The sequence below is a fragment of the Scomber japonicus genome, chromosome 8 (genome assembly GCF_027409825.1).
Source record: "Scomber japonicus isolate fScoJap1 chromosome 8, fScoJap1.pri, whole genome shotgun sequence".
NCBI classification, from domain to species: domain Eukaryota; kingdom Metazoa; phylum Chordata; class Actinopteri; order Scombriformes; family Scombridae; genus Scomber; species Scomber japonicus.
In genome coordinates, this window is record NC_070585.1 from 25575352 (window position 1) to 25600804 (window position 25453).

The following is a 25453-nucleotide window of genomic DNA, read 5'->3' on the forward strand; positions in this document are numbered from 1 at the left end:
GTCACTTGTTATTGAAACTCAAACATCATCTGCACATAAAAGAACAGATTGTACTGTTTGCAAAGATTTGTGCACAACAAGCTAATGGCTAATGGCATCAAGAAATGAATGAATAAACCAAATATAAGATCTTTTAAATTACAATTCTAAGTAGTTTAATGTGTCATTGACTCTGCTGAAGCCAATGTAAACATTTGAAATTGTCTAACTCTGTCACCCCCAGTGGTTATATAAAAAATGAAGGTACCAGGATTGTCACATTTTGAAAATATGTTTTAATAAAGCCTGTAATGATATTAGAACTGAACTGATTAATTGAAGTCAATTGACAGACTAGTCTAGACTCGACTATTTTGATAATCACTTGATAAAGCTAAATTTAATTCCAGCTTCTCAGATGTTGTCATTGTATGTGATTGTTATTCAGTATCTTATGATTTTGGACTGTTAAAATAATTAGCAGATTAATTGATCATTAAAATAATCATTCAGTTTTAGTGAAACATGTTCTTACCTATGGAGCAGTCGGCCCCTGTCCAGTTTGCCTCACAGATGCAGGTTCCCGAGTCGGTGTTGAAGGTGCCGTGACTGGAGCACTGCTCTGGACAAGTGCTCTTCAAGATCTCACAGCTGATCCCTCCCCAGCCCGGGTTACAGTGGCACTCACCATGATGACAGGCTCCATGACCAGAGCACGTTGAGTCCACACAGTCCACTGAGGACACAGTTGGGACGACAGAGATGTCAGTTAGACAGGATATAAGACCTACTTATTTACTCCAGCCACTTTGACTCTGCTACTGGCCAAAAATCGTTTTTAAAGTGGAAGTGTGTGCCAGATGATGGCTGGTGAGCCACAGCTGATATTTTTTTCTTTTTTTTTGCAGTGTTTAGTGGTGGCTGGTAGTAATTTTCCACCCTATGTTCAACTAACTCCTCTACTGTATATTATAGGGTACTTCCAATATACTGACAGCGTAATTATGCTCCATTATAGGCACAAGGAATAGGGGCATAATTAGTGTCTAGACAGATATAATCAATTACTATTAACAATTTGCAGATCAACTCGCTGATCTAAGTTAATAATTGGCAATTATGACCAACATAATCAACCCATTACTAACAAGGGATAATTTGCAACAACGTAATTGTGCTTCCTCTATTGTGATTGCTCTGTGCATTTCCATATTTGCTTGGACACTTATATTGATTATGTATCTCCTGTCTTAACATATTGCTACACTTCAAAAAACAACCCACAATATATTCATTTAATGAATTCAATATCTTTTTACATGAAAGGTCAACAACCTGCACATGTAAATCTGAGCTGATAACAGCCTTTTGTCTACATGTGGATCAATACAGTTAAATGCACTGGAGTGTAGGGGGGAGTGGAAAACGCTGACATTAAAGACAGAGCACCTCCTTCCCAATAAAGGAAGGAACAGATGTCATTGACTGATTGATTTTAACAGGTGTCTTCAACTGTGGAGCGTTCCAATAGGTGACTGTATCAACAGGCATCGGACAATCTGTTCCAGTGTGTAGCCTACACTCATGTGCTCCGAACACTAAGAGGGAGTTAATTTATACACATGGTATCAATAACAACATCCAAAGCATTATCTGCTTGGTGGAGTTGAAAACACTGATTGTTTCACCAATGGACTGTGTCGATCCCCCATGAGCTTCACACAGAAATATGTTCCATCTAGCTGCTGTAAATCCAGCAGGGAGAAGCTGTGTTTTTTGGGGGTTTTCTTTGTTTTTTCTTTTCATTTACCTTGTTCACAGTTGGTTCCTTTGTGGCCAGTGTTGCACACACAGTTACCCGCCACACAGAGTCCATGTCCCCCACATTGAGGATCGATACATTGCGAGGCAGGTACATCACACTCTGTGCCCTTCCAGCCGCTGTAGCACTGACAGCGCCCCCTGGTGTACTGGCCGTTACCGCTGCACAGGACTGGACAAGCAGCTGAAGATGGACAAAGATTTAAAAAAAACAACAACAACAAAACAAACAAAAAAAACATTTACATTTTCTAACTATCAAAAATACTAAGTGCAACTGAGGCTGTTGGAAATATTAGTTTGCAGAAATTTGGTCATCGACCAATTGGTGGACAAATTAAAGATGATGGAGCTAGATAAAAGTCAGGGGGGATTCTCTGGAAGGTTAATCTATCCAATAGTTGATAAAATGTTTTATTTTGGACCAAAGTGGAATATTTTTTGCAATATTTTAACAGCAATGTCAGCAAAACCCCTGTCACTCTGGATAATCTACACAACAAGCTTTAGCAGTTTTCATGGAGACTCTTTCTTTGGTTTAAAGTTGTTGCAATTATGTAACAAGGTCTGTGGATTAGTCACAATTACCAAGACGGTGTTTGGACAACTTGACAGCAATGTTTGTTGTCCTCTACAAAAGGACCCTTTTCAATGCTGTGAGCACCATGAACAATTCCTTTCACCCTCATTGTGTTAGAGTGGCAGCAGAAATCTTAGAAAGTTCAAGACCAGAGCAAATAGAACCAACGCTATATCTACCACTAGAAGTTAAGGGAGATTTTTTTCATCATTTGGGTGAACAGACAATTTAAACCGTGAGCTAAGTGGACAGCAAAGAGTATAAAAGCTGAATAATTACCTCTGGAACAGTACGGCCCTATGAATCCTGGGAAGCAGTGACACGATCCAGCTACACACTCTCCGTTCCCATAACAGTTGTGTGCGCACTCTGTGACAGATTCTGTGGGTACAGCAGTGTGCAAGTCCAACTATTAATAACTCATCAGATCGTCATATGAGAGCAAATTTGAAAGACCTCCTTAATATAACATTTACAACTGTGCAGTTCATGAAATACTGTGAGGCAGCCACAACTTTTCCTTTTTCCCCTTCATAAATCTAGTGTTTCTAAGCATCTCTGATCTGCAGTACTTGTATCAGGCATGGCATACATTTACAGCTATTTGTCCATGTCCCACTAAGGTCTAAGCCTCCATAACATGTATGCTGCCATCAGTCTGTTCACATCTAAGCCATGTTAAGTAAAAGTCACACAGGCATTTTAAATTAGACCAAATAATTCAATTTCCTTGACATTCCTTTCCTCCTGTCGCTCTCTTGCCTCACCCGCCCCCACCCAAACCCCTTGAATGACTGATCATGCCCACACAAGCCATGCAATCTCCTGAGTGTTTACAGCTTAAATCCTCTCTGTGTTGAGGTTAATCTGACATATCCTACAGACAGATCTTGTGTTCATTCAACAGACCATCGCTCATAAAGGGCACCCCCAAAAGACCGGGGCCCTCATTTTGATCAGCGTTAAGGGGACAAACTTTTTTTGTTATTACTCTAGCTTGTATTGGATGTCCCTTGAGCCGTTATCGGACCCAGGCAATTTTGACCTGAAACATCGATACCTTCATATCTGTGGGACCAGATCAATGGAACACCCCAAAGGAAATAGAAAAAGAAAAACATTAACTCAACCTTAGTGTTTTTCCTACCTCAGTACCCACAAGGAAATTTCACAGACTTCAAAACACTGAAGAGGTTGTTAGGAGGAAAGGATCAATGCTGTGCATGGGCTCGTATTATACTCTTGAGCAAAATAATCCATTACCCTCCAATGAAAACCTAGATCTGCCTCCTACGTGGTTCAAAGTTTGAAAAGCTTAGCTTGCTTGTGTGGCAGCCAGATTCTTCAAAAACCCCACTGTTTGTTCATGCAGACGCAGCTGTTTAAAGAAATTAAAGTCTTCCAAACATGTCATTACACATCATTCCAATCACACTTATCAGCTATTACAGCAGATGTGTCCTCGTACCCTGGATGATGGTGTTATAGGACACTGCCTCCACGTTCCGGCCGTCATTATAAAACGCCAGGTGCCACACCCCTGAGTCCAAGTACTGGATGAATCCGGCTTGGTGGACAGTGACCGGGTGCTCCAGCCGGGCCCTCGTCTCCGGTTCACTCTGAATCCGATGTTCTTTAGCGATAAGTCGGCTGCCGTCCAAGAGCTCCACAAAGTCATACTGAAAAACAACACCCAGAACAGATTTTAAGCAGATGCAGTTGATTGTTATTTTAATGTTGCTATAATTAAACCATGCAGTAAAGAGGCAAGAGAGTTCAAAAAGTTGTTTTTTTTTCCCTTTTTTATGTTGGATAATTGCATGCAGCTCCTCTAACAGTATGAGAGGAACTTTTCAAAGTTGTAATACAACCACAATCAGAGCAGGTTTGTGTACCGAGCAAATATTGAAGTATAATAAATGTAGATTTTTTTTTTTTTTCAGTGGCATTTATTTGGAGTTAATAGATGTTGTTCAGAGAGTTGTACTGTGTACTGATAAGGCTAATATTGCTTCAGGGCAAACGCTCGAAAATATTCCTAAAAATATATCTTTAACTGATGGCTGTGCAGAGTCTGACAGTGTATTCATTATAATCTGTTAAATTAACATTGATGATGTGCTGTGTCGATGCAGAGATATTCAGTGCTGGTGTAACCACACAAAATACAAATAAATGGATGAACTACATAACTATTTTATTTTATTGTAAAACTATTTTATTTATTTTATTTAAATTAAAGTCAAAAAATCGTACACTTCATCGACAGAATGACGGTGTGCACTTATGTGTTTCATTGTTTGTTTTTAATTATATTTAATCAGGACTCCCTGTTTTACAGTCTGGAGTTTGAGTGGATTGTTCCTGTAAAATATAGTAAATAGAATAAAATATGTCACATCTAAAATGAATTCAAAGCAAATGTTTTCTTGCTCACAATGTCATAATTTTTCAGTTGAAACTGTATGCTGTGTATATACTGAACACATCATAAAAATAAATATAATACAGTCTATATACACAGTACCTCAGGCTTATGTTTTTTCTTTCCCATATACTGGGAATGCAGCATAACTCTACAGTCTCTCTATATTTTATTTTTGCAAACAAACATTGCTTTATGGGGTAAACAACGAGCAACGAGTCATTCCTGCCAAGTGAAAAGAGTAAAGTGGTGCATCTGCTCTCACAGCACCGGCTAAACACCTGAACCTCATTTTGACTGAAGCTGTAGGGTACAGAGCACTGCAGCAGAAAACAGTGTAACACATACCAACAATCCCCCAACAGGCTATAGGATGCAGAGGAGCACAGCAGATGCAGACAGCAGATCCCATGGCTAAAGCGGTTGCTTTCTACACAGATGTGCTGAACATATAGTAACTGGAGAGGCTGACTGGAGAGGCTGTGATGCATACAGATTGTAGCTGTTTTTTGTTTGGTGTAGAAGAGGTTTGATTTAAATTTAATTAGGTTGTTTGCAGAGGACTTTTATTTTGACTGACATAGTTGAGATATTTAAATTTGATACACATAATACATAATTCATGGTTAATAGGTATCACATCCTTTATTAGAATTTAATTCATTTGAAAAAGAAATAGATTAATTTCAAATAGATTCAATTTTTTTTTTGTCTCCCACATCAAAAAAGCTGTTCAGTTTTTGTACAGCCAGATAACTAGGTAGTTTACGGTGGTGAGGTCAGCTCTGGTATTAAAGTGTGAAGAAGAAAAAGTAAGAGAAAATAGGAACAAAAGACCTGATTATGGTGTAAATCAGCAAGAGTTTCACAAAATAATGAAAAAATCAAATATTACACAATTTTGGCTAGTTTACAAATATTTTTTGAAAAAAAGAGGAAATAATGAGCCATATAATGCATTAAATACCTCTTATACTTAAATACAATTTTGAAATCTTATAGCTGCATTTTTTTCAGATGTTTTAAATCAAGTAACATCAGTTAATATGAGTATTTTAAACAAAAACATTTTAAACTCAAACCAGTAGCTTTTTGGGCTTTTAAGCCTCTTTCATTATTTTGGTCATAGCTCTCATCAATCCCATTTCCAAATAGTTGTTTCCTAAAAAAATCATGATAAACCTAATGAATGCTACCCTTAATCAAACAGCAGACAGACAATGCTACTAGCTGGTAACCTCTAGCTGTCAAGTCAGACATTTTCCCACGAGTTGTTGGACACCTAACCAGAGCTAAAAGGAGCATAAATACTGTACCTATATTAGCAGATAGTCAGAAACACAACTCCAAATCACTGTTGGTGTTGTTTTACAGCTACTATCTGCTAATATTTAGCCAAAACACCTTTTTTAAGTACTCTATATGTGTCATCCTCCAGTGACCAAAAAGGAATGCAGTTTTAAATCAGTATGAGCATACCATTCAGTTATATAGATACACACTGTCCTTCAAATGTAAAAGTAAAAGTAAAAGTGAAAGAAAATGCATTAAAACTGGATTTAGGTCTCAGGAATGTGACAAACATGGACTCAAGCGACCTTTCAGCTGACTTGCAAACGACAGCAAAGAGGGCATTAAGCAAGGGGCAGGTGGAGTCAACACTGTGATTTAAACCCCTTTGAGTGGAGCAGGGGAGCAGGGGAGGGATATTAACCTGGCGGAAGTTGACTTCTTTGTGTTGTTGACTCGACAGAGAAGTAATAAAACCGTTCATCCCACAAGCTCTAAACCTTCTGGCCAAGAGCATACATCTCGATTAGCTGGTGTGAAAGCACCCCCCTCCAACCCCCCAGCTCATCTCAATCCAACAATGCCAGTGAATAACAGCCAAGAGACAAAGCATAGAGAAACCTCTAGATGTCCCCATGGACAGAGGAGGAACACTCACAGCCTGTAAATGATCCAGCCTTCAGATTGAGTGAACTTTGTTTAGCACTTACACCACAAATACCTGAGAAAAACACTATAAAAAGTTTGTTTTTTCTAACTTGTTTGGTTTGTATCAGTACAGACAGACACTCAATAGCAGATGGAGGAAGTCTATCTTTGAGAAAGACTGTTGCACTTAAATGTTGCCCTGTCTTCCAAGCTGTGAATACGACAAACAGTCAATATCTCTCATTGGAGTCTTTCATGCTCAGTTAAGTAAATACATTGATTTGTGCCTCTGGTTCCTGGACAGAATGTAATTTAGAGGTGGCCACAATGGACACAGTGTCCAGCATTGACAAGCTTGAGTGTCTGTACAACAATTGCCTGAGACATAAAAGTAGTCTCTTGTTAATTAGTACCCTTTGGTCTTTGATTTTGTTTGGCTTCCTTTTTTCACCTTGAAAGTGCATTCCAGCTCACCTGTTGTCACTCACCTCAGACTTTGTTCCATCAAAGAGTGGCCGTAACTGTCTACACTTGAGTGAAGCCCATCTTTACTAAGAGAGAATGTCAAGAAGGTGAAGCTAAGAGCTTTTGCAGTCAAGTGTGGTGGAAAATAGCCATTGTCTGAGTGCTTCCATCACCATCACCAGAAGTCGGACATTTGGATGCCCACAAATGTCATTCAAGTGACACCAGACATTTTGGAAACACTTCAGTTTGCAAATGGAAGACATTTAGTGAAAGTGAAAGACTTGCCCACACACAGGCAAATTAAAGCTTAGAGAAGAAAGATGAAGTTAAACTGGAGACCACTTCTAATTTTAAGATGCATACATGTCTCAAAGTTGTTTGATGTTTATAACTGCATTTAAGCTGCAGTAATTTTCTTTTATATTAAGTATTGGTCAAATGATAATATTACATGTCATGTCAACTGGTCAAGACTGTTTGAAAATTATTTGATTACGTAGTGAGGGCCATAAAGATGAGATTATGTTCACACTCACAAGAGCAGAATGAGGTCATCATTAAAGTGGGACTACATCAGAGAAAAGAGTTCATCCATCATTCCTACAGATTTTTGTTATAAAACCATTGAAATATGTATCTGTGACATGCATAAAAAATAAAATGCAGTACAACAGTAGCACAAGTAGAGAAGAGGCTTGAACTGACTCAGTAATGTCAGTTACACAGCAATAGCTATTTTAAGTTTGCCAACTTTAGCTAAAATTAACCACCCCGAGCTATTGGTCATACCCGCTCAAGTAAGGCTGTAGCTGCAGGCAGAGCATTGTATTGCTCATGAATTCAATTTTCCATTTGTAAGAAAAATAATGTTATTTCTTCTTTCAAAAGTTATTAAGTTGCAACTTTAAATAGGCACAAAGGAAAATTAAAAAGCCTTTACCTGAGTGTGAGATGGTGCGAGACCCTTCCGTCCATAGACTCCAATCAGAGCATTCTTCTGTACTGAGATGTTAAACTTGAGGAAGCGTGGTTGCTCCATGCTTAGTTGGGAACGCCAGAACACCCCTGGTGGGACACTCTGAGCCGCTCTCTTCCCTATGTCAACCTGTCCTGTATCAATGGAGTTGTTCTCCTGATGGAGCACGCTAGTCCTTCCTAGAAGATAGAAACACATCCACAAACAATATCAAGTCAGGTGTTACAGAATAAAAATAGCATAGTTAATGTTACATGGTATAAATCAGTCATCAGATTCATGCCATTTGATAAAACCTTCACACTCACATCTAAATGTAATATGGGGTTTTTGTGTCAGTCTTTGATCTCTGAATATCAGGTGAATGCTGATTTTTAACATTTGCTCTCCTGTATAATCTTATTCCTTTATTAAAGCTCAGACATGACTGTAAGGTAGTCATATCTTTTTTTTCTAAATGATCAGTGGCCTACCAACATAGGATTAGAAGTAATGTTTCCCTTTAATCCATGATGCACTGTTCACCCACCCAAAAAAGGACTAGGTATAATTGGCTTTTTATAAGATTCTAACTGGCCGCATCTCCTGTCTTTTCTCTGTTTCTGGTGACTCATAGACTAAAGCCTCATATCAGATAAGGTCTAAATGGAATCTGTCAGATATACTGAGTGCTACCTTGCCAGAGCAATAACAGCAAATCAAAACAATTTGGCGAATGATGCCCTTAAACTGTGCCAAGGATGGAAAGATGGCCAGTTTTAATATGACTCATGCTCGCATAAAGAATCTAAGTCTGCAATGTGCTATTACAAGAACAGATTTAATTGTGAAGAAGAAAAACCTTTGAGTGTTTACAAGTCACTGATGCCTAAAGCTCTGCTGTAAAAGGAACACAGTTGTGCTTTTTAATTTCTTGTCTCAATGACTTTTAACTTGATACGTGGATGGCACAGCTCTGTCCTATAACATAATAACAACTCAACACTTGATTTTAAGAAGTGAATCAGTGTGTGGATGTGGAGATACTGTACCTGTATGTATCTGTGTGCTCCAGACCTCTATTATTTGCATACCTTGGTGTTGTGTGTGTGTAATGAGGCCATTTCCTGTCACTTCAGCTTCAGTCAAAGTGAAAACTGGAAGCCAAGTTTACCTCTGGGGAGAATAATAGCCGGCTATTGATTGCCTTTAAACAGTCCAAAACCTGCCTCATGCTATCTTAATTAGCAGTACTTATGAGGATTTAAATCTAGCCAAGTTTAAATAATTGAGCTTTTGCCTGGCCTACTCAACTCAATTAATGCTTTCGTGGCCATGCATTCTAAATACTGCAGTGTGCTTAGAGATTAATTTGGTAGCTTTTGCTGTAAAGGTGAGCCGAGATGGCCTGCTTGCCTGTTGTTGAATACAGAATGGTTCAAGATTATGATTAGGTAGTACAAAGCGGTCGGGAATCAGTCAGTTAATATTCAGAAGGTGAAAGTTCTCAAAAGGCTGACTTGGCATCAAGCACTGAACATTTTACTCTGTCATTCATGAGGCCAAATGTTTTGCAGTAGCAATTTGTCTTTCTTAATTGTCGTTTAAACCTTCATTTGATTTAATGACTGTATTTTTAATGACCTTTCAAACCTTTTTGTTAAAGTTAGAATTTAATTTAAAAAAAGCAGTAATACTGGTAGTCTTATTGTATTCGTTCCTGACAAACAAGTCTTTGTTTAAGTGTTTCAGCTAGTCAACACGCTTTGCCAAGCAATCCTCTATTGGTTAAGTTAATTATTTTCACGTCTGGAATGAAAGACAACCCTGAGGTTACTACAGATGTAAGACCATGAATTTAAGTAGAAGGTAAACCAACAAAGGTATACAACATGTTTATTGTTGTATGTGTATTAATACTGTAAAGGCTTGTTTGAATGTTAATTAGAAGGACACTAACGCTTTATTCAGATGTCAGTCTTATTTTTTTTCTCACCGTCAGCAGCCAGAGCTGTCACTATGCTTGACTGAGTGGGCCCTGTCTTCCCAACTCCTCCATTTTCAAAAGCCGGCTGGTTGTCCAACTCTTGGAGCTGCCAATTGAGGCCGAAAAGGTGCATTGCTGTGAAATACACAAAAAAAGCTGCGTGGGCTTGCAGAAATGGATAAACAAATAACCAAATAGGCGCACAAAAACAATCAAGCCACTTAAGCACAAAGACCTGTGGGAGAGGATAATGGCTGGATCCAATGCAAGCATAAAAAAAACCCAACAGTTTAACTTCGAACATTTCTCTTCACATTTTGTTTTTTATGGCTACTCTGCCATATGTGGCTTTTGTGTAAACACAGCACTGAAAGAGGCCAGACAAAGTCATTTCAATCAATACGTAGGAACCCTGTTGCTCTAGAATGTTTCCTTAGGGAGTGCTGTTCATTAATGTGCCAGAGTGTCTGCACACAAACAGCAACTGTATCAAAGAGAGCAGCAGGCAGAATTTCTATTTTGACACAAAGCTTTCACTGTAGACAAGCAGACGAGAAACACTGGAAAAGTCTTAAACTCTCCAAGTCTAATACAAAGCAAGGAGAATACAAAGACACAAGCGACATGTGTGTGAACAAGCAAAATGGAGGAAATGACAGAGTGAGAGACTTTTAAGAAAGTGTAAGGCAGTGTATTGAGACAGACAGTCACAGCAGGAGGGGGGAAGTGAGAGGGTAAGAAGCTGCAACACTCCTCCACTTCTCTTACATAACTAAACTGTGTCTGGCTTTCATTCAACCAACCTGCTTTATTGTCACAGTATTGGATGCAATCAAACTGTGTTCTTGTTGTTTTGGGAAACTGAGGTGCTTCTGTGAACACAGCGAGAGGGCCAATCTCCTTCAAAGTCACCAGCCAGGGAACATGCTGAGGTAGCATCTTGATTTCCGACCATTTGATCTGCAGGAGGAACTTTTCGCCAACACCCGCCGCTCTTTGGGAAGATGGATATCGACTGCAGCAAAGAACTTGAGGGGTTGATGTTGGGCCAGATAGAATATCAAATATGAAGGAGACCAATAGAGTGATGGAATAATAGTACGTACGCTGTATCAATTGGTACTTTGTTATGAAATAGAGCGTCTTTAGTTTAAAGCCTGGTAATGAATATACTTGGCATCAGCTTAGTGTGAATACACATAGCACTGTCCTTGAGGGATCAAATGAACACATACTACATAGCCTTGAAATCTAATCAAATAATGCAGTCTTAATATTGAGTGACTATGTTTGGATACCCGGTACATTCAGCCAGCAGCACCCTCAGTGTCAAAATTCATTTCTGTTGCCTGTGAAGTAAAACAGCAACATTGCCAGCAACGAAAGGTGCTGACTGGTCCATCAATATCTTTGACAAGTTTGACTTTTCTAAACATTTCGAATGGACTAGTCTGACAGTACCCCCAATGTGAAAACCTGAGTGATGTGTCGACTTTCATTCCTTTTTTTCTTGTGAATTATATGCTATGTCGAGATCTGTGGTCGCTATGTCCTGACTGACATATTGAACTTTTCTGAATCTTTCTCCATCTTCAGCCAGATACAGATCATCCTCAGTGCAGATGTGCACAAGCACTGGCAACACAGACAAGTTTGACAGATTTGTCATTTTCTTTTTCAATGTGTTAAACAATCCCTGAATCCCAACACATAGTACTTCTTCCTTGCCCTAGTTAAGCTGCAAAAATGTCTACATTCAAATAACTAATGTGTAAATATTTTCATACCTAACCTGTTGGTGTCTTCTAACTAGGGAATTCTACAAAAACACTGCCTGATGAGCTGTGTCCCGTATTGCAAGGATTAACAGAGGACATGCAGCATTAACCCAAAGTAAAACACCCTCCTCATAAAAAAACACCTACTCTTGCAAAATGATTGACAGCATGAAATTAAAGCAGGCTATGGTATTACTTAAATAATAAAAAAGTACGGTAATCTTCTACTGAATAAAACCTGTATTTACAAAATCTGCATGAAGTATTTTGGAAAATGAAACCTTTTCATGTTGAGAGAAAAAAAAATTGCTCTTGAGGGTGACAAGCAGACGCCCGTAAAAGGAGACATGTCAAACGGTACACTCACACATAAGGAGTTGTTGCCTCATAGCTTAAGAACTTGTAATGTGCTTTTTTAAATTTTGTTTTTCAGCCTTGAAAATAAATGAGCCTTGGCTTGATACAAGTCTCACTGTCTGAAAATACACCTCGACAGCCAGGCTTGGTTCCTGATTTTAGACTCTCCTTGACTCAACATGATCAGTCTAGAGACACTCCACAGCAACACTTTGCGCATTCCTGTTTCCCAGTATCACTGACTTTACAACAGAAAGGAAATTGTGTGTGGCGGTGGGCTCTTGTGTATCACACGCATCACAGAACCACCAAGGGCTGTCCCCTCTTCACTGCTCTTGGTACACCAGGGACCTCAATCCCCACTTACCTCATCAACAAATTGCTTTGAGGTGAATAGCCCTCAATTTATGAATTTGCATAAGTTATTCCCGTAACCTAGGCCAGTTCAATTAATATTTATGGGCCATGAGCACTTCTCTTCCAGAGCAAGAAACTGGAAAACCTAGCCTTTAATCTCAGATGTCAAAATGTGCCTTGTGGAATATCTCCACTGACGATGAATAGGAGGTTGAATTTATAAGTTCACAACATGTTTGGTTGAGCTCTGACACCCACATGGTATTTAGTGTAGAGAAGTACAAACATTACTGCACCAGAAAATGTGACACGAGCACCAGAAAATTATCCTGGCTGCTCTAACAGCACATTCTCAAATATGTTTTACTTGATTTTCGGTGGTGTTGTTACCTGGAAAACTGATTGTGGTCCAGATGATAATTATTTCTCTTCTTTGTGGGTCAAATTAGTAATACTTTTCAGATAAGTAACCTAGGCTATAGGACACATAAATGAGTATAAAACTTCAAAATTGCTTCCTGTTAAAATATGCAGATGACACCATTCTGATGGCCATCATCACCAAGAATAATTAGTGCATTTACTAGAGAGTGAGGTGGCCCATCTGGAGTCACAGTGTGCCAACAACAACTTGGAGCTCAACAGCCTCAAAATTATTGAGATAAACATTGTTTTATGCTGGAGCCTGCCTGCACATCTCCCCAGAAACATCCCAGAGGGGCTCCTCGAAGTAAGCCGTACAGCTCAGACCATGACTAAGATGCTGTTCTCAGGGATACTGTCACCCCCCCCCCCGCAAAAAAAAAGAAAACTCAAATAGGATGATAGCATCTCTATCATAAGATCGACCAGGACAGGATTTGTTTTTCTTTCCTGCAACAATTGAAAAAGCTTAGTGTGCCTTAGTCTCTGAGGGATTTTTAGATTTTATTAGTATTCATATTAGATAAGTATCATCCCTCATGAGTGGAGCCACCTGTACCATCCACTTTCCTCTGGCAAAAGCATTATTAAAACCAGGAGTTTCAACTCTGTTAACGCTCATCATTTATATGTAACAGCCCTTAATGAAAAACACATGAATAACCCTGAAAAGGTGTTTCTCCAATACTGAAGTTTAATTGTAATGATACTGCAAACTATAAATCTGTCAGATGCACTTTTACAAAGCAGCATAATACAAAGACAGTATTTAGTTAAAGTATTCTCTATATTAGTAAGCGCTTCAAAGGCAAATGTCAGACAGGGATGTTTTCCTCTCTTTTTCTTCTTCTTTTTTTAACATTTTTATCAAACAGTGGGAACATTGTTAGCATTTGGTTTTGTTTGCTCAGTTTAATTTAAAGTGCATTTCCAAAAAATCCACATGCTGTTTCTGGATCTAATCAGGGCATAAAAGCTGGACTTGATCCTGATTGGCTTCACTGTTATCTGAACAATCCCTGAAATCCTTCCAATCAGGCCAGTTTGCAGAACTGGAACTGGAAAGCTTCACCTCAGCAGGTTTGCCTCATCTGAATAACAGGAGCTGCTGTTATCAGTCAGCCAGGGTCCAGATTTGTTCTTTTTGTAGCGATGAAATTCTTGATATTGATTTAATAAATTCTGAACTACATTTGCTTATAAAACATAGAGTTATATTAATATTAAACTCATACAATAAGCCTCAGACACAGTTGCATTTTAACATAACAGACGCAGGTGTGCCTGTATTTGACTTTGTGCTAATGGGACTGTGTGAGCTGACAGTAGACCGGTATTAAAGTATGAGTGCAAATTGTAGCATTTGAGTCACTGCACCTGGCAGGTGAATTGGCGGCCGATGAAAGAGAGAGGAAGTAGTGGAAACACTCTCAGACACCTGAGGCAAGTGGCAGAGGGCTACATCTGTTTAAAGATATACTATGCAGGATTTGTCAGTTGGTGTTTGTAAACACACACCATTCAACCTTGGCCCCACTTTCCTGGAGACAGAGAGAGAGAGAGGGAGAAAGAGTAGCTCCAGTCGAGTGAACAAAAGAACAAAGTCATGAATCATATAAATAAAATGTTATTTTCTGATTGTTTCATGGCAGTTATGTTCTTAAGCACAAACAAAAACACACAACCCTGCGAGAAGGTGCCGCACTGCCGGATTTTATGTGAATGCATCCTGTTTCATCCTCTCCGTTGTGGCCTCTCTGCTCTCTCTGTGTGTGTAGTTCAAACCCCTCCCTCAATCAATCAGACACACAGACCTGCAGCTCTTCATACATCCATGATACAGAGACAGAGAGCAGAGCAGAGCAGAGCAGAGGGGAGGGAGAGAGGCAACAATGTAACCTGGTTGCAACACTATCGAGTCCTGACCTCACACCATGCATGCTGTTATTAGCTGGGGGCAACACACCAACTGCCCAAAGGTTGATGGCCAGAAGCGTCTTGAATACAGCAAAAATAATGAGGAAATAAGAAAATACAGGCAGAAGAGAGGGTCTCTGCATGAATGATGAATGAATATACCACCACACACTTGTAATGATTGTAAGAGATTACATTTGAATTAGTTTATACATTGTTTTGGTTTTGATTTTTTTTAGGGAAATCCTGCATAATACACCTTTAACGCACAAACAAATACACCAAATCAGCTCAAGCACCAGACACAAACCCTGGAATTGGGCCACAAAAACAATTCCCAAACATCTCTACAGTTAAACAAGTTGGTGATTGTTGGGATAAAAGTTTTTTAAATGAAACCAATCTGCGAAAATTGTCAGTTACAACAGCTGAACAAATGACAGCCCCTTCTCTCCCTGCGTAAACTGAGCAGATCTGTCATGAGCAGATTTACAAAAATAGCAACAGATTCCTTCACACAGAGAAGCAGCTATATATATCTATACATACATACATACTAATTTAATGATATCGGATCATGAACGACAACAACTAACAAAACAGTAACATAAAAAAAGACATTGTAAATATAGATATTAATATAGTGCATTTATGACCTCTCCTCCGAGAGAACAGTCCTCTCTCTATTCACCAATAAAACACTGGTTATAGGATCTTCCCAACAACGCCATATTTCTCCTTATACAACTGTGTCACATTTCCTCTGCCTCCATGCTGGATGAATACTTATATATCCGCTCAGGGGGAAAGGCAGAGTACAAGATTAAGGGCTTGGATGACAAGGGAGGGCATAAGCAGAGATGAATCTGTAACGGGTTTATTGCTGTGGTCAAGATTCTAAAGGTTAGCAAGAAGTCAGCTTTGACACACACTGTAAAAAAATGTTTGAAAGCCTTCTCCCAGGAAAAGGAGAGGATACATATTGTTTTATCTTCCTGACTGAGATAAAAGGATCTCCTGTTTGGTTCTAGTACAACAAAGGCTTTATGGACCAAGGTATTCTTTAAAGTTAAAGTGTTTGGTACTATTTCCTTTGTTATAAGAGTTATAAGAGTTCCTCAACTTGTGTTTCATTTTGATGTTACCATCTATGCTGGCCATTTGAACCTCCATGCCAGTGTTTTAACAGGAACCCCCGAAGATATGAACGGGCTGTCGCTCTGTGAACAGGGGATCAGAAGTGCTAGGATGATGCACAGCCCCATGTCAAAAGGAAATAGACAGGAATGCCTTGTTGGAAACTGTACTGAGGCCATGTCTGTATATCAGACTGAAGGCTTAGTGAGACAAATGCAACTGAATCATATCAGAACATCTGCAATTTCTGTAAAAAGGAAAAGGCAATGAAATAGAAATACTCCTAGCAGAGATCAAACTTCACACAGATTGAGAGGCATGCCAGCTCCATTCACTCTAGGCAGCTTGTCTATCATTTGTTCCGTTTGACCGAATGACATGTTAAAGATCGTCTAATACCAACCAGATAATGGAGTCATGTTTTTTCGCCCTAAGACTGAAAGAAATATACTACTTCTGGCACAAAAACTACTGGTTTCCATGTATCAGGGTGACGGCTGCTGCTGCCTCTACATCACACACAAACAACAAGTATTTAGTGGCAATATTTAGTCCAAAGACTTTGTGTGTAGTTAATTGTGTCTGGCTAGAGGGTTGATTTCTTTCAAATGTCACAGTATTAAGATGTTAACATTTTATATATTTGACAGCAAATATTGACAAGTTCCATTTCCACAAAACAAGTGTCATTCTTAACAAAAAATAAATGATTATATTCAGGCTGATTGGCCCTGTTGGCACTTCAGATAACCGATAGAACATTTTTCCTTCCTTGATGGGTAATAATGTTCAGCCCAAAATATCAGGTGATGTGAGCGTGTCTTTGGCTGTTCAGATAAAGACTTGAGGAGGGGGTTTGGAGAGAAGTGAGAGCATATGTGTGTGCTTTGAGAATAGAAGGGAGCCCTGGTGTGTGTCTATGAAGGAGACAGATCGGGAAAGTAAAATCACAAATCTTCATAAGAAAACTGCAAGTCGAGATCAAAGGCTTGCAGGTCTGAATGCTGACAATAAAAATAATGTAATCTGAACCTTTTATTTCCAAAGCTGTGTTAAAAATAAATCAATGTATCAATTATTCACTGAAAAAAGATTTATCAGCAACTATTATTTTTTTCAACTTAACCATGATGTATTAACTTAACTATTTTTTTATTTTTTTTACATTTTAGAGACCAGACCATTGATTATTTGAAGCAAGAAAATAATTGATATTGAGAATAATCCTTAGTTGCAACTCTACACAATAGTATTTATTTATGTACCTGAGATCCATGCACATAACCTGAATATATGTCTTAGGTCTATCATTCAGGGCATAAGTAAGTGTGTGTGTGTGTGTGTGTGTGTGTGTGTGTGTGTGTGTGTGTGTGTGTGTAAATCCCTTAAAAATTATCTTAATGATATCTGTCTATCTATCTAATTTGTGAAGCATTGTGTCATTTGGCTGCACTTATAATTTAACAATATTTTTTTTGTGTGAAATTCCTCTTTATGAATGTGATAAAAATCATATTTTACACACACAACAAAACAACAAGTCTGAACATTGCCTTACCTATGCAGTAGCAGAGAATGATGGACAGCACAACGGCTATGCCTACAGCGATCAAGGCAGTGCACTTCCAGGAGCAATGTTTTGGTGACTTCTTAAACTTGAAAGCCCCTCTTGACAGGCTATTTCTGGGCAAAGGGCGCGCCGGTGTGGAGTAAACCGTTCCTGTTGCCATGGTGTAACCAGGGGCTGCAGCGCCAAAGAAAGGTGTTGTTCCTGTGCCCGTTTTAAAAAGAAAGTGCCTGTAGGATGGAGAAGAGAAAAAAAAAAAGAATTAGAGAAGAACAGCTTAGTGTATAGAGCTGTAAATGAGTTATAGTTCAAAACAGTTTTCTAAAAATCAGAAGCTAATGTGGTTCTCCTTGTCAAAATATTGTTCAACGGGATAATAGACCTCAATTTGTTGATAGCTCAAAGCAAATCCAAATTAAATTCAAAGGAACAAATTCCAAATAAAAAGGAACCATCAAAATACAATATATCCTGCAATACCGAAACTCCCATGTGTATCACTATGTAAGAAGAACTGGGTTATAATATAATATCCAGTATAATCCTGACATTGGAAGAGGTGAACAAAAAGTACCTCATAAAAACAATCATCTCCCACTTGCCCTTTTACAACTGGGCCTTTGCTAATAGCCCATTATACCTGGGGTAATTAAGAGGGTTTAATCAAATGCACTACGGAGTGATCGTCCTATTAACTTTTAAACCCCATGTGAAAAGCTCTTAAGTAAATGAATTAAGCCTTGTTGCCACTCTTGCCACTACTTAGAGATTAATACCCAAATGCCTCTAGGCTTCTGAGGACAGCCAAGGAAATTGAACAGATTGACCATGCATTGCAAATTTTCCTCTAATCCAGAACTGTACAAATTTAATTGTAATTTCAGTCAGTTCATGGAGAAAATAAAACAAATAAGAAGCAAATGAAAATTTTAAAAAAGACAAAAACAAACAACAAAAACAACAAAAAAATGAAATATATTTTAGAAAAAAAAATATGAAAATGTAATGTGAAACAACACTGATGATTTATAATTAAAAAAAAAACCTATCCTTTACACTCACAGTTACACACAGTGACACACACGGGTCGGGATATGCTTGAAAAAGGTGTTCAATCACTGGAAATCAATGTCAAATAGAGGGGGAAGACAATTTATTCATACATACTGGGACACATTCCCAGGCAGTCTTTCCTGGAAGGAATTCACAGTGTTGTGTCTGGTTGTTCACATGAAAAAATATTGTGGAAAGAATGATAAAGGAGAACTACAGAGATAAATCCAAACTCTTTTCACCTCCTCACGCCGGGTCAATCATAGCATGAAGTGGATTTCAGTGTCCAATTGTCCATTTCAAAAAGTTACAGAAATTGTTGGACACAGCCTCCACTAATTCAGTGTCAGAAACTGTGGGGGGATGGGGTTTACAAACCCATTTAAGTGTCCGACAAGCAGTTTAGATGGAGTATACACCAGCCTTTAGAGTACATGTTCAGAGCAATCACAGTCATGTAACACCTCAATATAGGGTCAATACAGTGGGGTAACTCCTGAAATGTCCAGGTTTACTCTCACATATTCTGCAGTTATACCAATCCAAGTCAAAAGTGTTTTACAAACTGTATAAAAGGTTAAGTTAAGGGGTTTAAAATAACTCAAAAATGACCAGAGAAATTACAGTCTTCCTTTCCTGCTCTAGCATCTTCTATTTTCTGCTAAATGCCACAACATTTTAAACACAAATCAGTCTGTTGGTGTTTTATGTGTTCTATAGATCACTGGAGGTGTGGTTGTCATGGTAACTGCTGATTAAAATACACAAATAAACTAATAAAGCACTGTTTGCTCATCATTTATTTGTGTGGCAGCTGTGAAGTCGCCATCTAAGTTTCGTAAAGGCCTCTTTAATCCTAATTGTGAATCAGTGTTGAAAGAGTTTGAGAACAGCTGATTAGGGGCATAATCTGAGGCTGATCAGTTAAGGACTGAAAATCCATGTTGTGACTGATTAATCAGGGTTTTCTTGAGTATTTGATTGGTATTGTGGGTCAACATGGTTTACTTAAGCTCTAAATACGTCTTAAAGAGATCATTAGCTATAATATTCTTTTAGTCAGAGTTAATGTTGTTTTTGAGGGCTTTCCACTTTGGGAGAATCAGCGGTTCAAATACCTAAAGTGAAGTTAATCGTAGATTAGATTTATTTTACAAAGACGAACACATCATAAACCTACACCATAATGCTTTCCTCATATTTCAGCCCCATCGCTCATATTTCAGCTACTTCCTATCTCCGGTGAGGATATCTCAGGGCTAAAACTTCCCTCTGATCAATTTTTGACTAAGAGAACAAATGTCAGATTTGGATCGTCTGGCTCCTCAATGCCCCGATTACCATGTGCTGTCATGGACAGACAGGGATTCCATTTAAAGGTTACGGTGTGTCACAGCTGGAATGACAATGCTCTGGGTGTCTGCAACCTGGAGAAGTTCAGATTCCTCAATCTGGAACAAGCTGTGCTGTAGCTGCGGCAGACTCTGTAATATGCAGCTGGGTATGAATTGAGGTCAAAACTTGCACAACGTTGGCGGCGGCAGACGTGTAGTCAGACACACCGGCAAATAGACACGGCTGTCTGGGGAGTTAAGTTTAAGTGGATGCAATCTGATGAGGTAGACAGAAAAGGGTGTGCATATGCGTGGATGTGTATGTGGGGAGGGGTATGTTCTCTATTTGGGAAAGGTGAATACCTATTGCAAGTTGCAGATATGATCTGAAGACAGTTTTGCCTGTAAATAAATGCCTCAAATTTATCTGAATTCTTATTTATGCAAAGGTATGAGTACATAATATTATCATGGCCTCCAAGTCAAAAAACATCAAAGGCACATCTGTAGTGTACAGTACTGGAGAGATTGTGGTTATACTGAAAACTGTAAAAGATAACATGTTTCTAAATATTAAGTAAAGTAAGTAAAAAACTGTCCTTGTAAATATTTAAAATAGACATATGTAAACAAATGATAAAATGATGTTTGCATTATTTATAGGTACATAATGAAAGACTGAACAATCTAAATGCACATGTAATTACCAAAAACATATGGTACGCCATGGGTGGTTAAAATCTATAAAATCAGCTATGTTTCAGTCATCCTCTATGCTTTGTACATGAGAATGTAGAGTGAAACTGGAAGTTGTCAAAATCTATACCAGCGTACTCAAGACAAATTCCTGTACTGGACATTTATTGCACTCAGCATTTTAAGTAATGCTGGAGCTGATGTTTTTCATGCGGCTTTTTTTTCTTCTTCTATCTAAAGAGCAGACTGAAGGGGTCTAAAGATGAAATGCTGTTGGACATGATTAACAAACAGCAGACCAGTGTAAATGTCTGCAGCTATACACACTGGATGACCGGCTGTAATTGATTACAGCCAGTGTGATGCAACAAGGCACATTACTATGCTAATCCAGCCAGCCCAAGTGATAGCAATGTGGTGTACTGTGAGTGAGGGAGAGAGAGAGAGAGAGAGACAAGGAGAAAAGACAATCAGGAAAGTGTGAGACTGAGAGGCAAAGAAGGCAAATGAATGGCCGTGTGTCAGTGCGATCGCCGTCTGCTTGCATGCACGCCTGTCTGTCCCATTGAGAAGCCTGTAACACAAAAGCAGCAGCCAGCCCGCTCTCACAACATTGCTTGTCATCAGGATGACATTTGAAAACATCCTCACAGAGGACAAAAGACTAAACAGTGAGTGGGTGGATTTGTCTACTGCTAAGCTCCAGCTGGAGGGGCAAGAGAGCACACTAGAAACAATGTGAATCGAAGCCCTTGGAATATGTAATCTTCCTATTAGCCGTTGTTCTCTGTTAGCATTTGCATTTCAAGGTGAGAGCAGGAATAATCAGGGCGCTTTAATCTGCGGCCGAAAAAAAAAAAAAAAAAAAAGACTACAGATGTGGTGCGGCATCACAGTGACTTCATTTTCACACTCGCTGCCGTCGCCGCCGCTCCCCTCCAGATCACCACCTGCCCTGTCAACGGGGGGGCCTGCTAGCGGGTGCTATTCTGGTACAGCTAGCTCGGCGCCCGTGTGATGGTATTTCAGTGCTGCTGTGCTTTTTGTGCTGTCCTGCCCACGGAGATCAGCGTGGTGCCATCTTAAGTCGCTCTCTTTGAGTGCTCAGATTGTTGGCACAAAGAATTTATTATATTTAGCAAGTTTGATTGGCGTAAAAATCGCTCAGCTTTTTTGTACATATGTTCAAGATGGTCTTTGGAGTCTAACTATGGCTGTGACGATTACTCTGTAGCTTAGGTTTGAGAGACAGTATGCAACTTCAAATCCAAATGCTGGAGTGTTTTCTTTGCTGCAGGTTAAATTTGTGATGTGTAACGACTTTTTACTATACTGCTCACTGTCTTTCCACTGTTCATTTAAGTTTTTATATTCTCTGGCGAAATCCAATCGACCAGAGATAAAATTCATGCTTCAAGCAGCATCAACAGTAGGCTTAGTTTATACAGTGGCCTAAAATAAGAGGAAAATATTACAGAACTCTCTGGATTCACAACATAAATGTGTGTCTGGCACTAAAGATGTTGGCAAAATAAATTAAAAGGAAAACACACACGGAAAAGAAAAAAAATACGTCTTGAGGATTATCACTTTGTCTACAGCACCAACCACTTTGGCAGGTAACCAATCATCACTGTAAGCTTCATTCTATTCCAAAAGGCTAGTTGGCTGGTATTGTACTCATGACTAATTAGTCATGGTGCGATCCTGACACTGTGTACAGAAAAGAAAAAAAAGTTCAATTTTCATCCTCTGATGTGAAGCATGACTGTCTGAGTCATGATTTACATGCACATCCCACACAAACAGCACACACACACACACACACACACACACAGGCATACAAAGACACACATACACTATAGGCACGAACGCTGCTTGGATTACCTCTGCTATTCTTTTTCACTCCTGAGAACTGATGGAAAATGCACTGTCCGTGGGACACTGTACCACATGATGATTTTTGAGACGGGACATAATTTCATTTCACCAAAGGACTCTCTTGACACATGAATCCAATGAGGATTGACAGTACATTTATAACTGCAACGTGTGGCTGGGCAGGCCTTCAAAAGACTCATTCTGAAATGTCATAACGACTGCTCGAGCCGAATCTCAGAATCTAAGTGAAAAAATGCTGAAGCATGCTCCAAAGGGCATAGATATGTAAGAGTAGACGCCCACCTGTATCTTATCCAGTGGAGCATTTATAGAGCCCATAAGCCACAGAGGTGTCAAAAACACAAATTTCACACCTACAGTCGAGCTATACTCTATTTCAGACAAAGGATTAGGTACTGCTCAAGAATAATTACCGTATATGTGCATCGGGCTCTTAAGGGACATGACAATTCAATTTATAATGAAAGTCAAGGGAATATTTCTAATTGAAAATACCACAAAAAATCTATTTCAGTGTAGCTAAGTGGTTGGTAAGGGAAACCTGAGGGGTTTATTAAAAGTACCCCGCACACTTTAAAAGATCTGAATGCCTTCTCAGCACTTGACAACAGCACCGGACCGCAAGCAGTAACACAGCTCTGCTGTCGACTAATTGAGCCCTTTAAATGGAGTGGTCTTAGTTAGCATAAAACAGAACAAAAGCTGGCATGGACTTATTTCATACAATGTATCTGAAGTGTAAAAAAACTGCATTCCTTACCTCAACAGAAGACAGTCCTGATGCATTGTTTGTCATTGGGGTATTTCCTGATCTGATATGTCTGTCAACATCTTGCAGGCTTTGACTTTTTGTGTTGACATTTCTTTTTTTAACTAAACAATATATAACTGGTTCCAAGCTGTAATACTACTATACTATACTAATTGATGCTTGCTTCATTAGTTGTTGTTGTCTCTCTCTCTCTCTCTCTCTCTCTCTCTCTCTCTCTCTCTCTCTCTCTCTCTCTCTCTCTCTCTCTCTCTCTCTCTCTCTCTCTCTCTCTCTCTCTCTCTCTCTCTCTCTCTCTCTCTCTCTCTCTCTCTCTCTCTCTCTCTCTCTCTCTCTCTCTCTCTCTCTCTCTCTCTCTCCTGTGAGCTGTTAAAGACAGCTTCATTTGTCTCCAGGTCTGATCTTTTTAAACTAATGCAGCAAATGAGCCAAAATTAGACTCAGTGTTTTGACACAGCTTTGCCAGTGTGATCACAGCAAGAAAAGTGACTTTATTCACTCACCATATATTAATGAACTGTAGTTACTGAGTGCAGCCCTTCAGTCATTTAAAGGAACACCGAAAGCTATTCACAGGGAAAGCTAGTTGGTATTAAGTCAAATTAGCACACTTGTGCTTTTAAGACTAACACTTTTATGGGAGGTTACGCACACATAATTCATAACCACTAATTGCTATAGAAGTAGCTAATGCTGTCAAATGAGTGCTTTATTTTCAAGGAGGTCACGTCAAAGGAAATTAAACATGATTATAACATTGTGATTTATATTTGACACTTTTTAATCAACTGCCTTGTACAGAATCATTTGCTGTCTGCACATCTGTGAGCACATATATGAAATAAAATCCATGTCGATATAAAGAATTCAGGAGAGATTCACACCCCAGCCGTACCCGAGGCCACCCACGTATGTGCTGGGCCAGGACATTGCTGGCCCCAAACCCCCTGAAGGCAACCTAATAAATACTTTCTGGAGCTTCTGTTTACATTTCCCAACCTGGTGGTTTTCTTGACATCTGCAATTATGTGGTGAACCGGGTCTTCCCTTTTGGCCCCGTTGGTGCGCAGCAGCCTTCTTTTCCCACCCACTGACAAGCACTTGATTTAGAGTCCACTGTGGTGATAGTGATTTATGCCTTAGCTTAGCTGATGATAGGTGTGCACATATTGTTTTGTCGATACGGCTAAGACAGCTCAAGGTCATTGCGCGGTTAGTATTCAATCACTGCATCTTCCCCCGATAGTACTTTTCTATTAAGGAAGGCTTTTTCATCCTAACTCTTTTCTATAACTATTTTCTTTATGTCGTATGTTCTATTTCATCAATATTGTAACACTTTGAGTTTCACTATAGATGAATTAGATGTATTATTATTATTATTATTATAAAGTAAAACTGCCGCCACATATCTCAATTGATTCAGTCGGATCATAAGAGGTTGTTGCTCCATGCTGCCACAGATGAAATTGAAAGTTTACATTCATCTAAGCCTCGGAAAAGGGTATGCTGTGCCAGGGAAATATCAGGCTCGAATGCAATCTACTCAAGGCCATTTCTGAGTCAGAGCGCAATGTACCACACTTCATTAGACAGGATATTTTGAGCTCACTGATTAAGAAAGATGTAACTCGTGTTTCAGGAGGAAAACTTTGCAAAGGCCCTCATGACATGAAGTAGTATCTTGCCTAGCAAATTTTGGTATAAAACAAAATCCGTTTATCAAGTTAGTTGCTAAGATATAGCTTTTCTGATTTGAACAGGCAAGCTTTTTAAGGGTGTTTTCACACTTGCCTTATTTAGTTTGGTTGAATCAAACCCTGAAGCATTTACCCTGTTGGTGCGATTCGTTTGGACAGGTGTGAACACAGCGATCAGACTAAGGTGCTGACCAAAACAACCAGACCAAGACCTTATTAAAGAGGTGGTCTGGGTCCAGTTACAAACAAATTCTGGTATGGTTTGTTTGAGGTATGAATATGATCCAATTTATATCCGTATAAACGTACT

The 25453-nt window shown here is 39.1% G+C and overlaps 1 protein-coding gene across 9 annotated transcripts in view; it reads right to left on the reverse strand.

The window, feature by feature from the left end:
• Window positions 1-25453, reverse strand: part of si:dkey-237h12.3 (teneurin-3) — a 132371-nt gene that overhangs the window by 56996 nt on the left and 49922 nt on the right. For all 9 annotated transcript variants that reach the window (XM_053323283.1, XM_053323282.1, XM_053323277.1 and 6 more), the window contains 7 exons: window positions 17681-17919; window positions 10163-10288; window positions 8152-8366; window positions 3849-4059; window positions 2660-2761; window positions 1790-1984; window positions 515-715 (listed from right to left, as the gene is read on the reverse strand). In XM_053323283.1, the coding sequence (XP_053179258.1) occupies window positions 515-715; window positions 1790-1984; window positions 2660-2761; window positions 3849-4059; window positions 8152-8366; window positions 10163-10288; window positions 17681-17919 (1289 nt within the window). The remainder of the gene's footprint in view (window positions 1-514; window positions 716-1789; window positions 1985-2659; window positions 2762-3848; window positions 4060-8151; window positions 8367-10162; window positions 10289-17680; window positions 17920-25453) is intronic.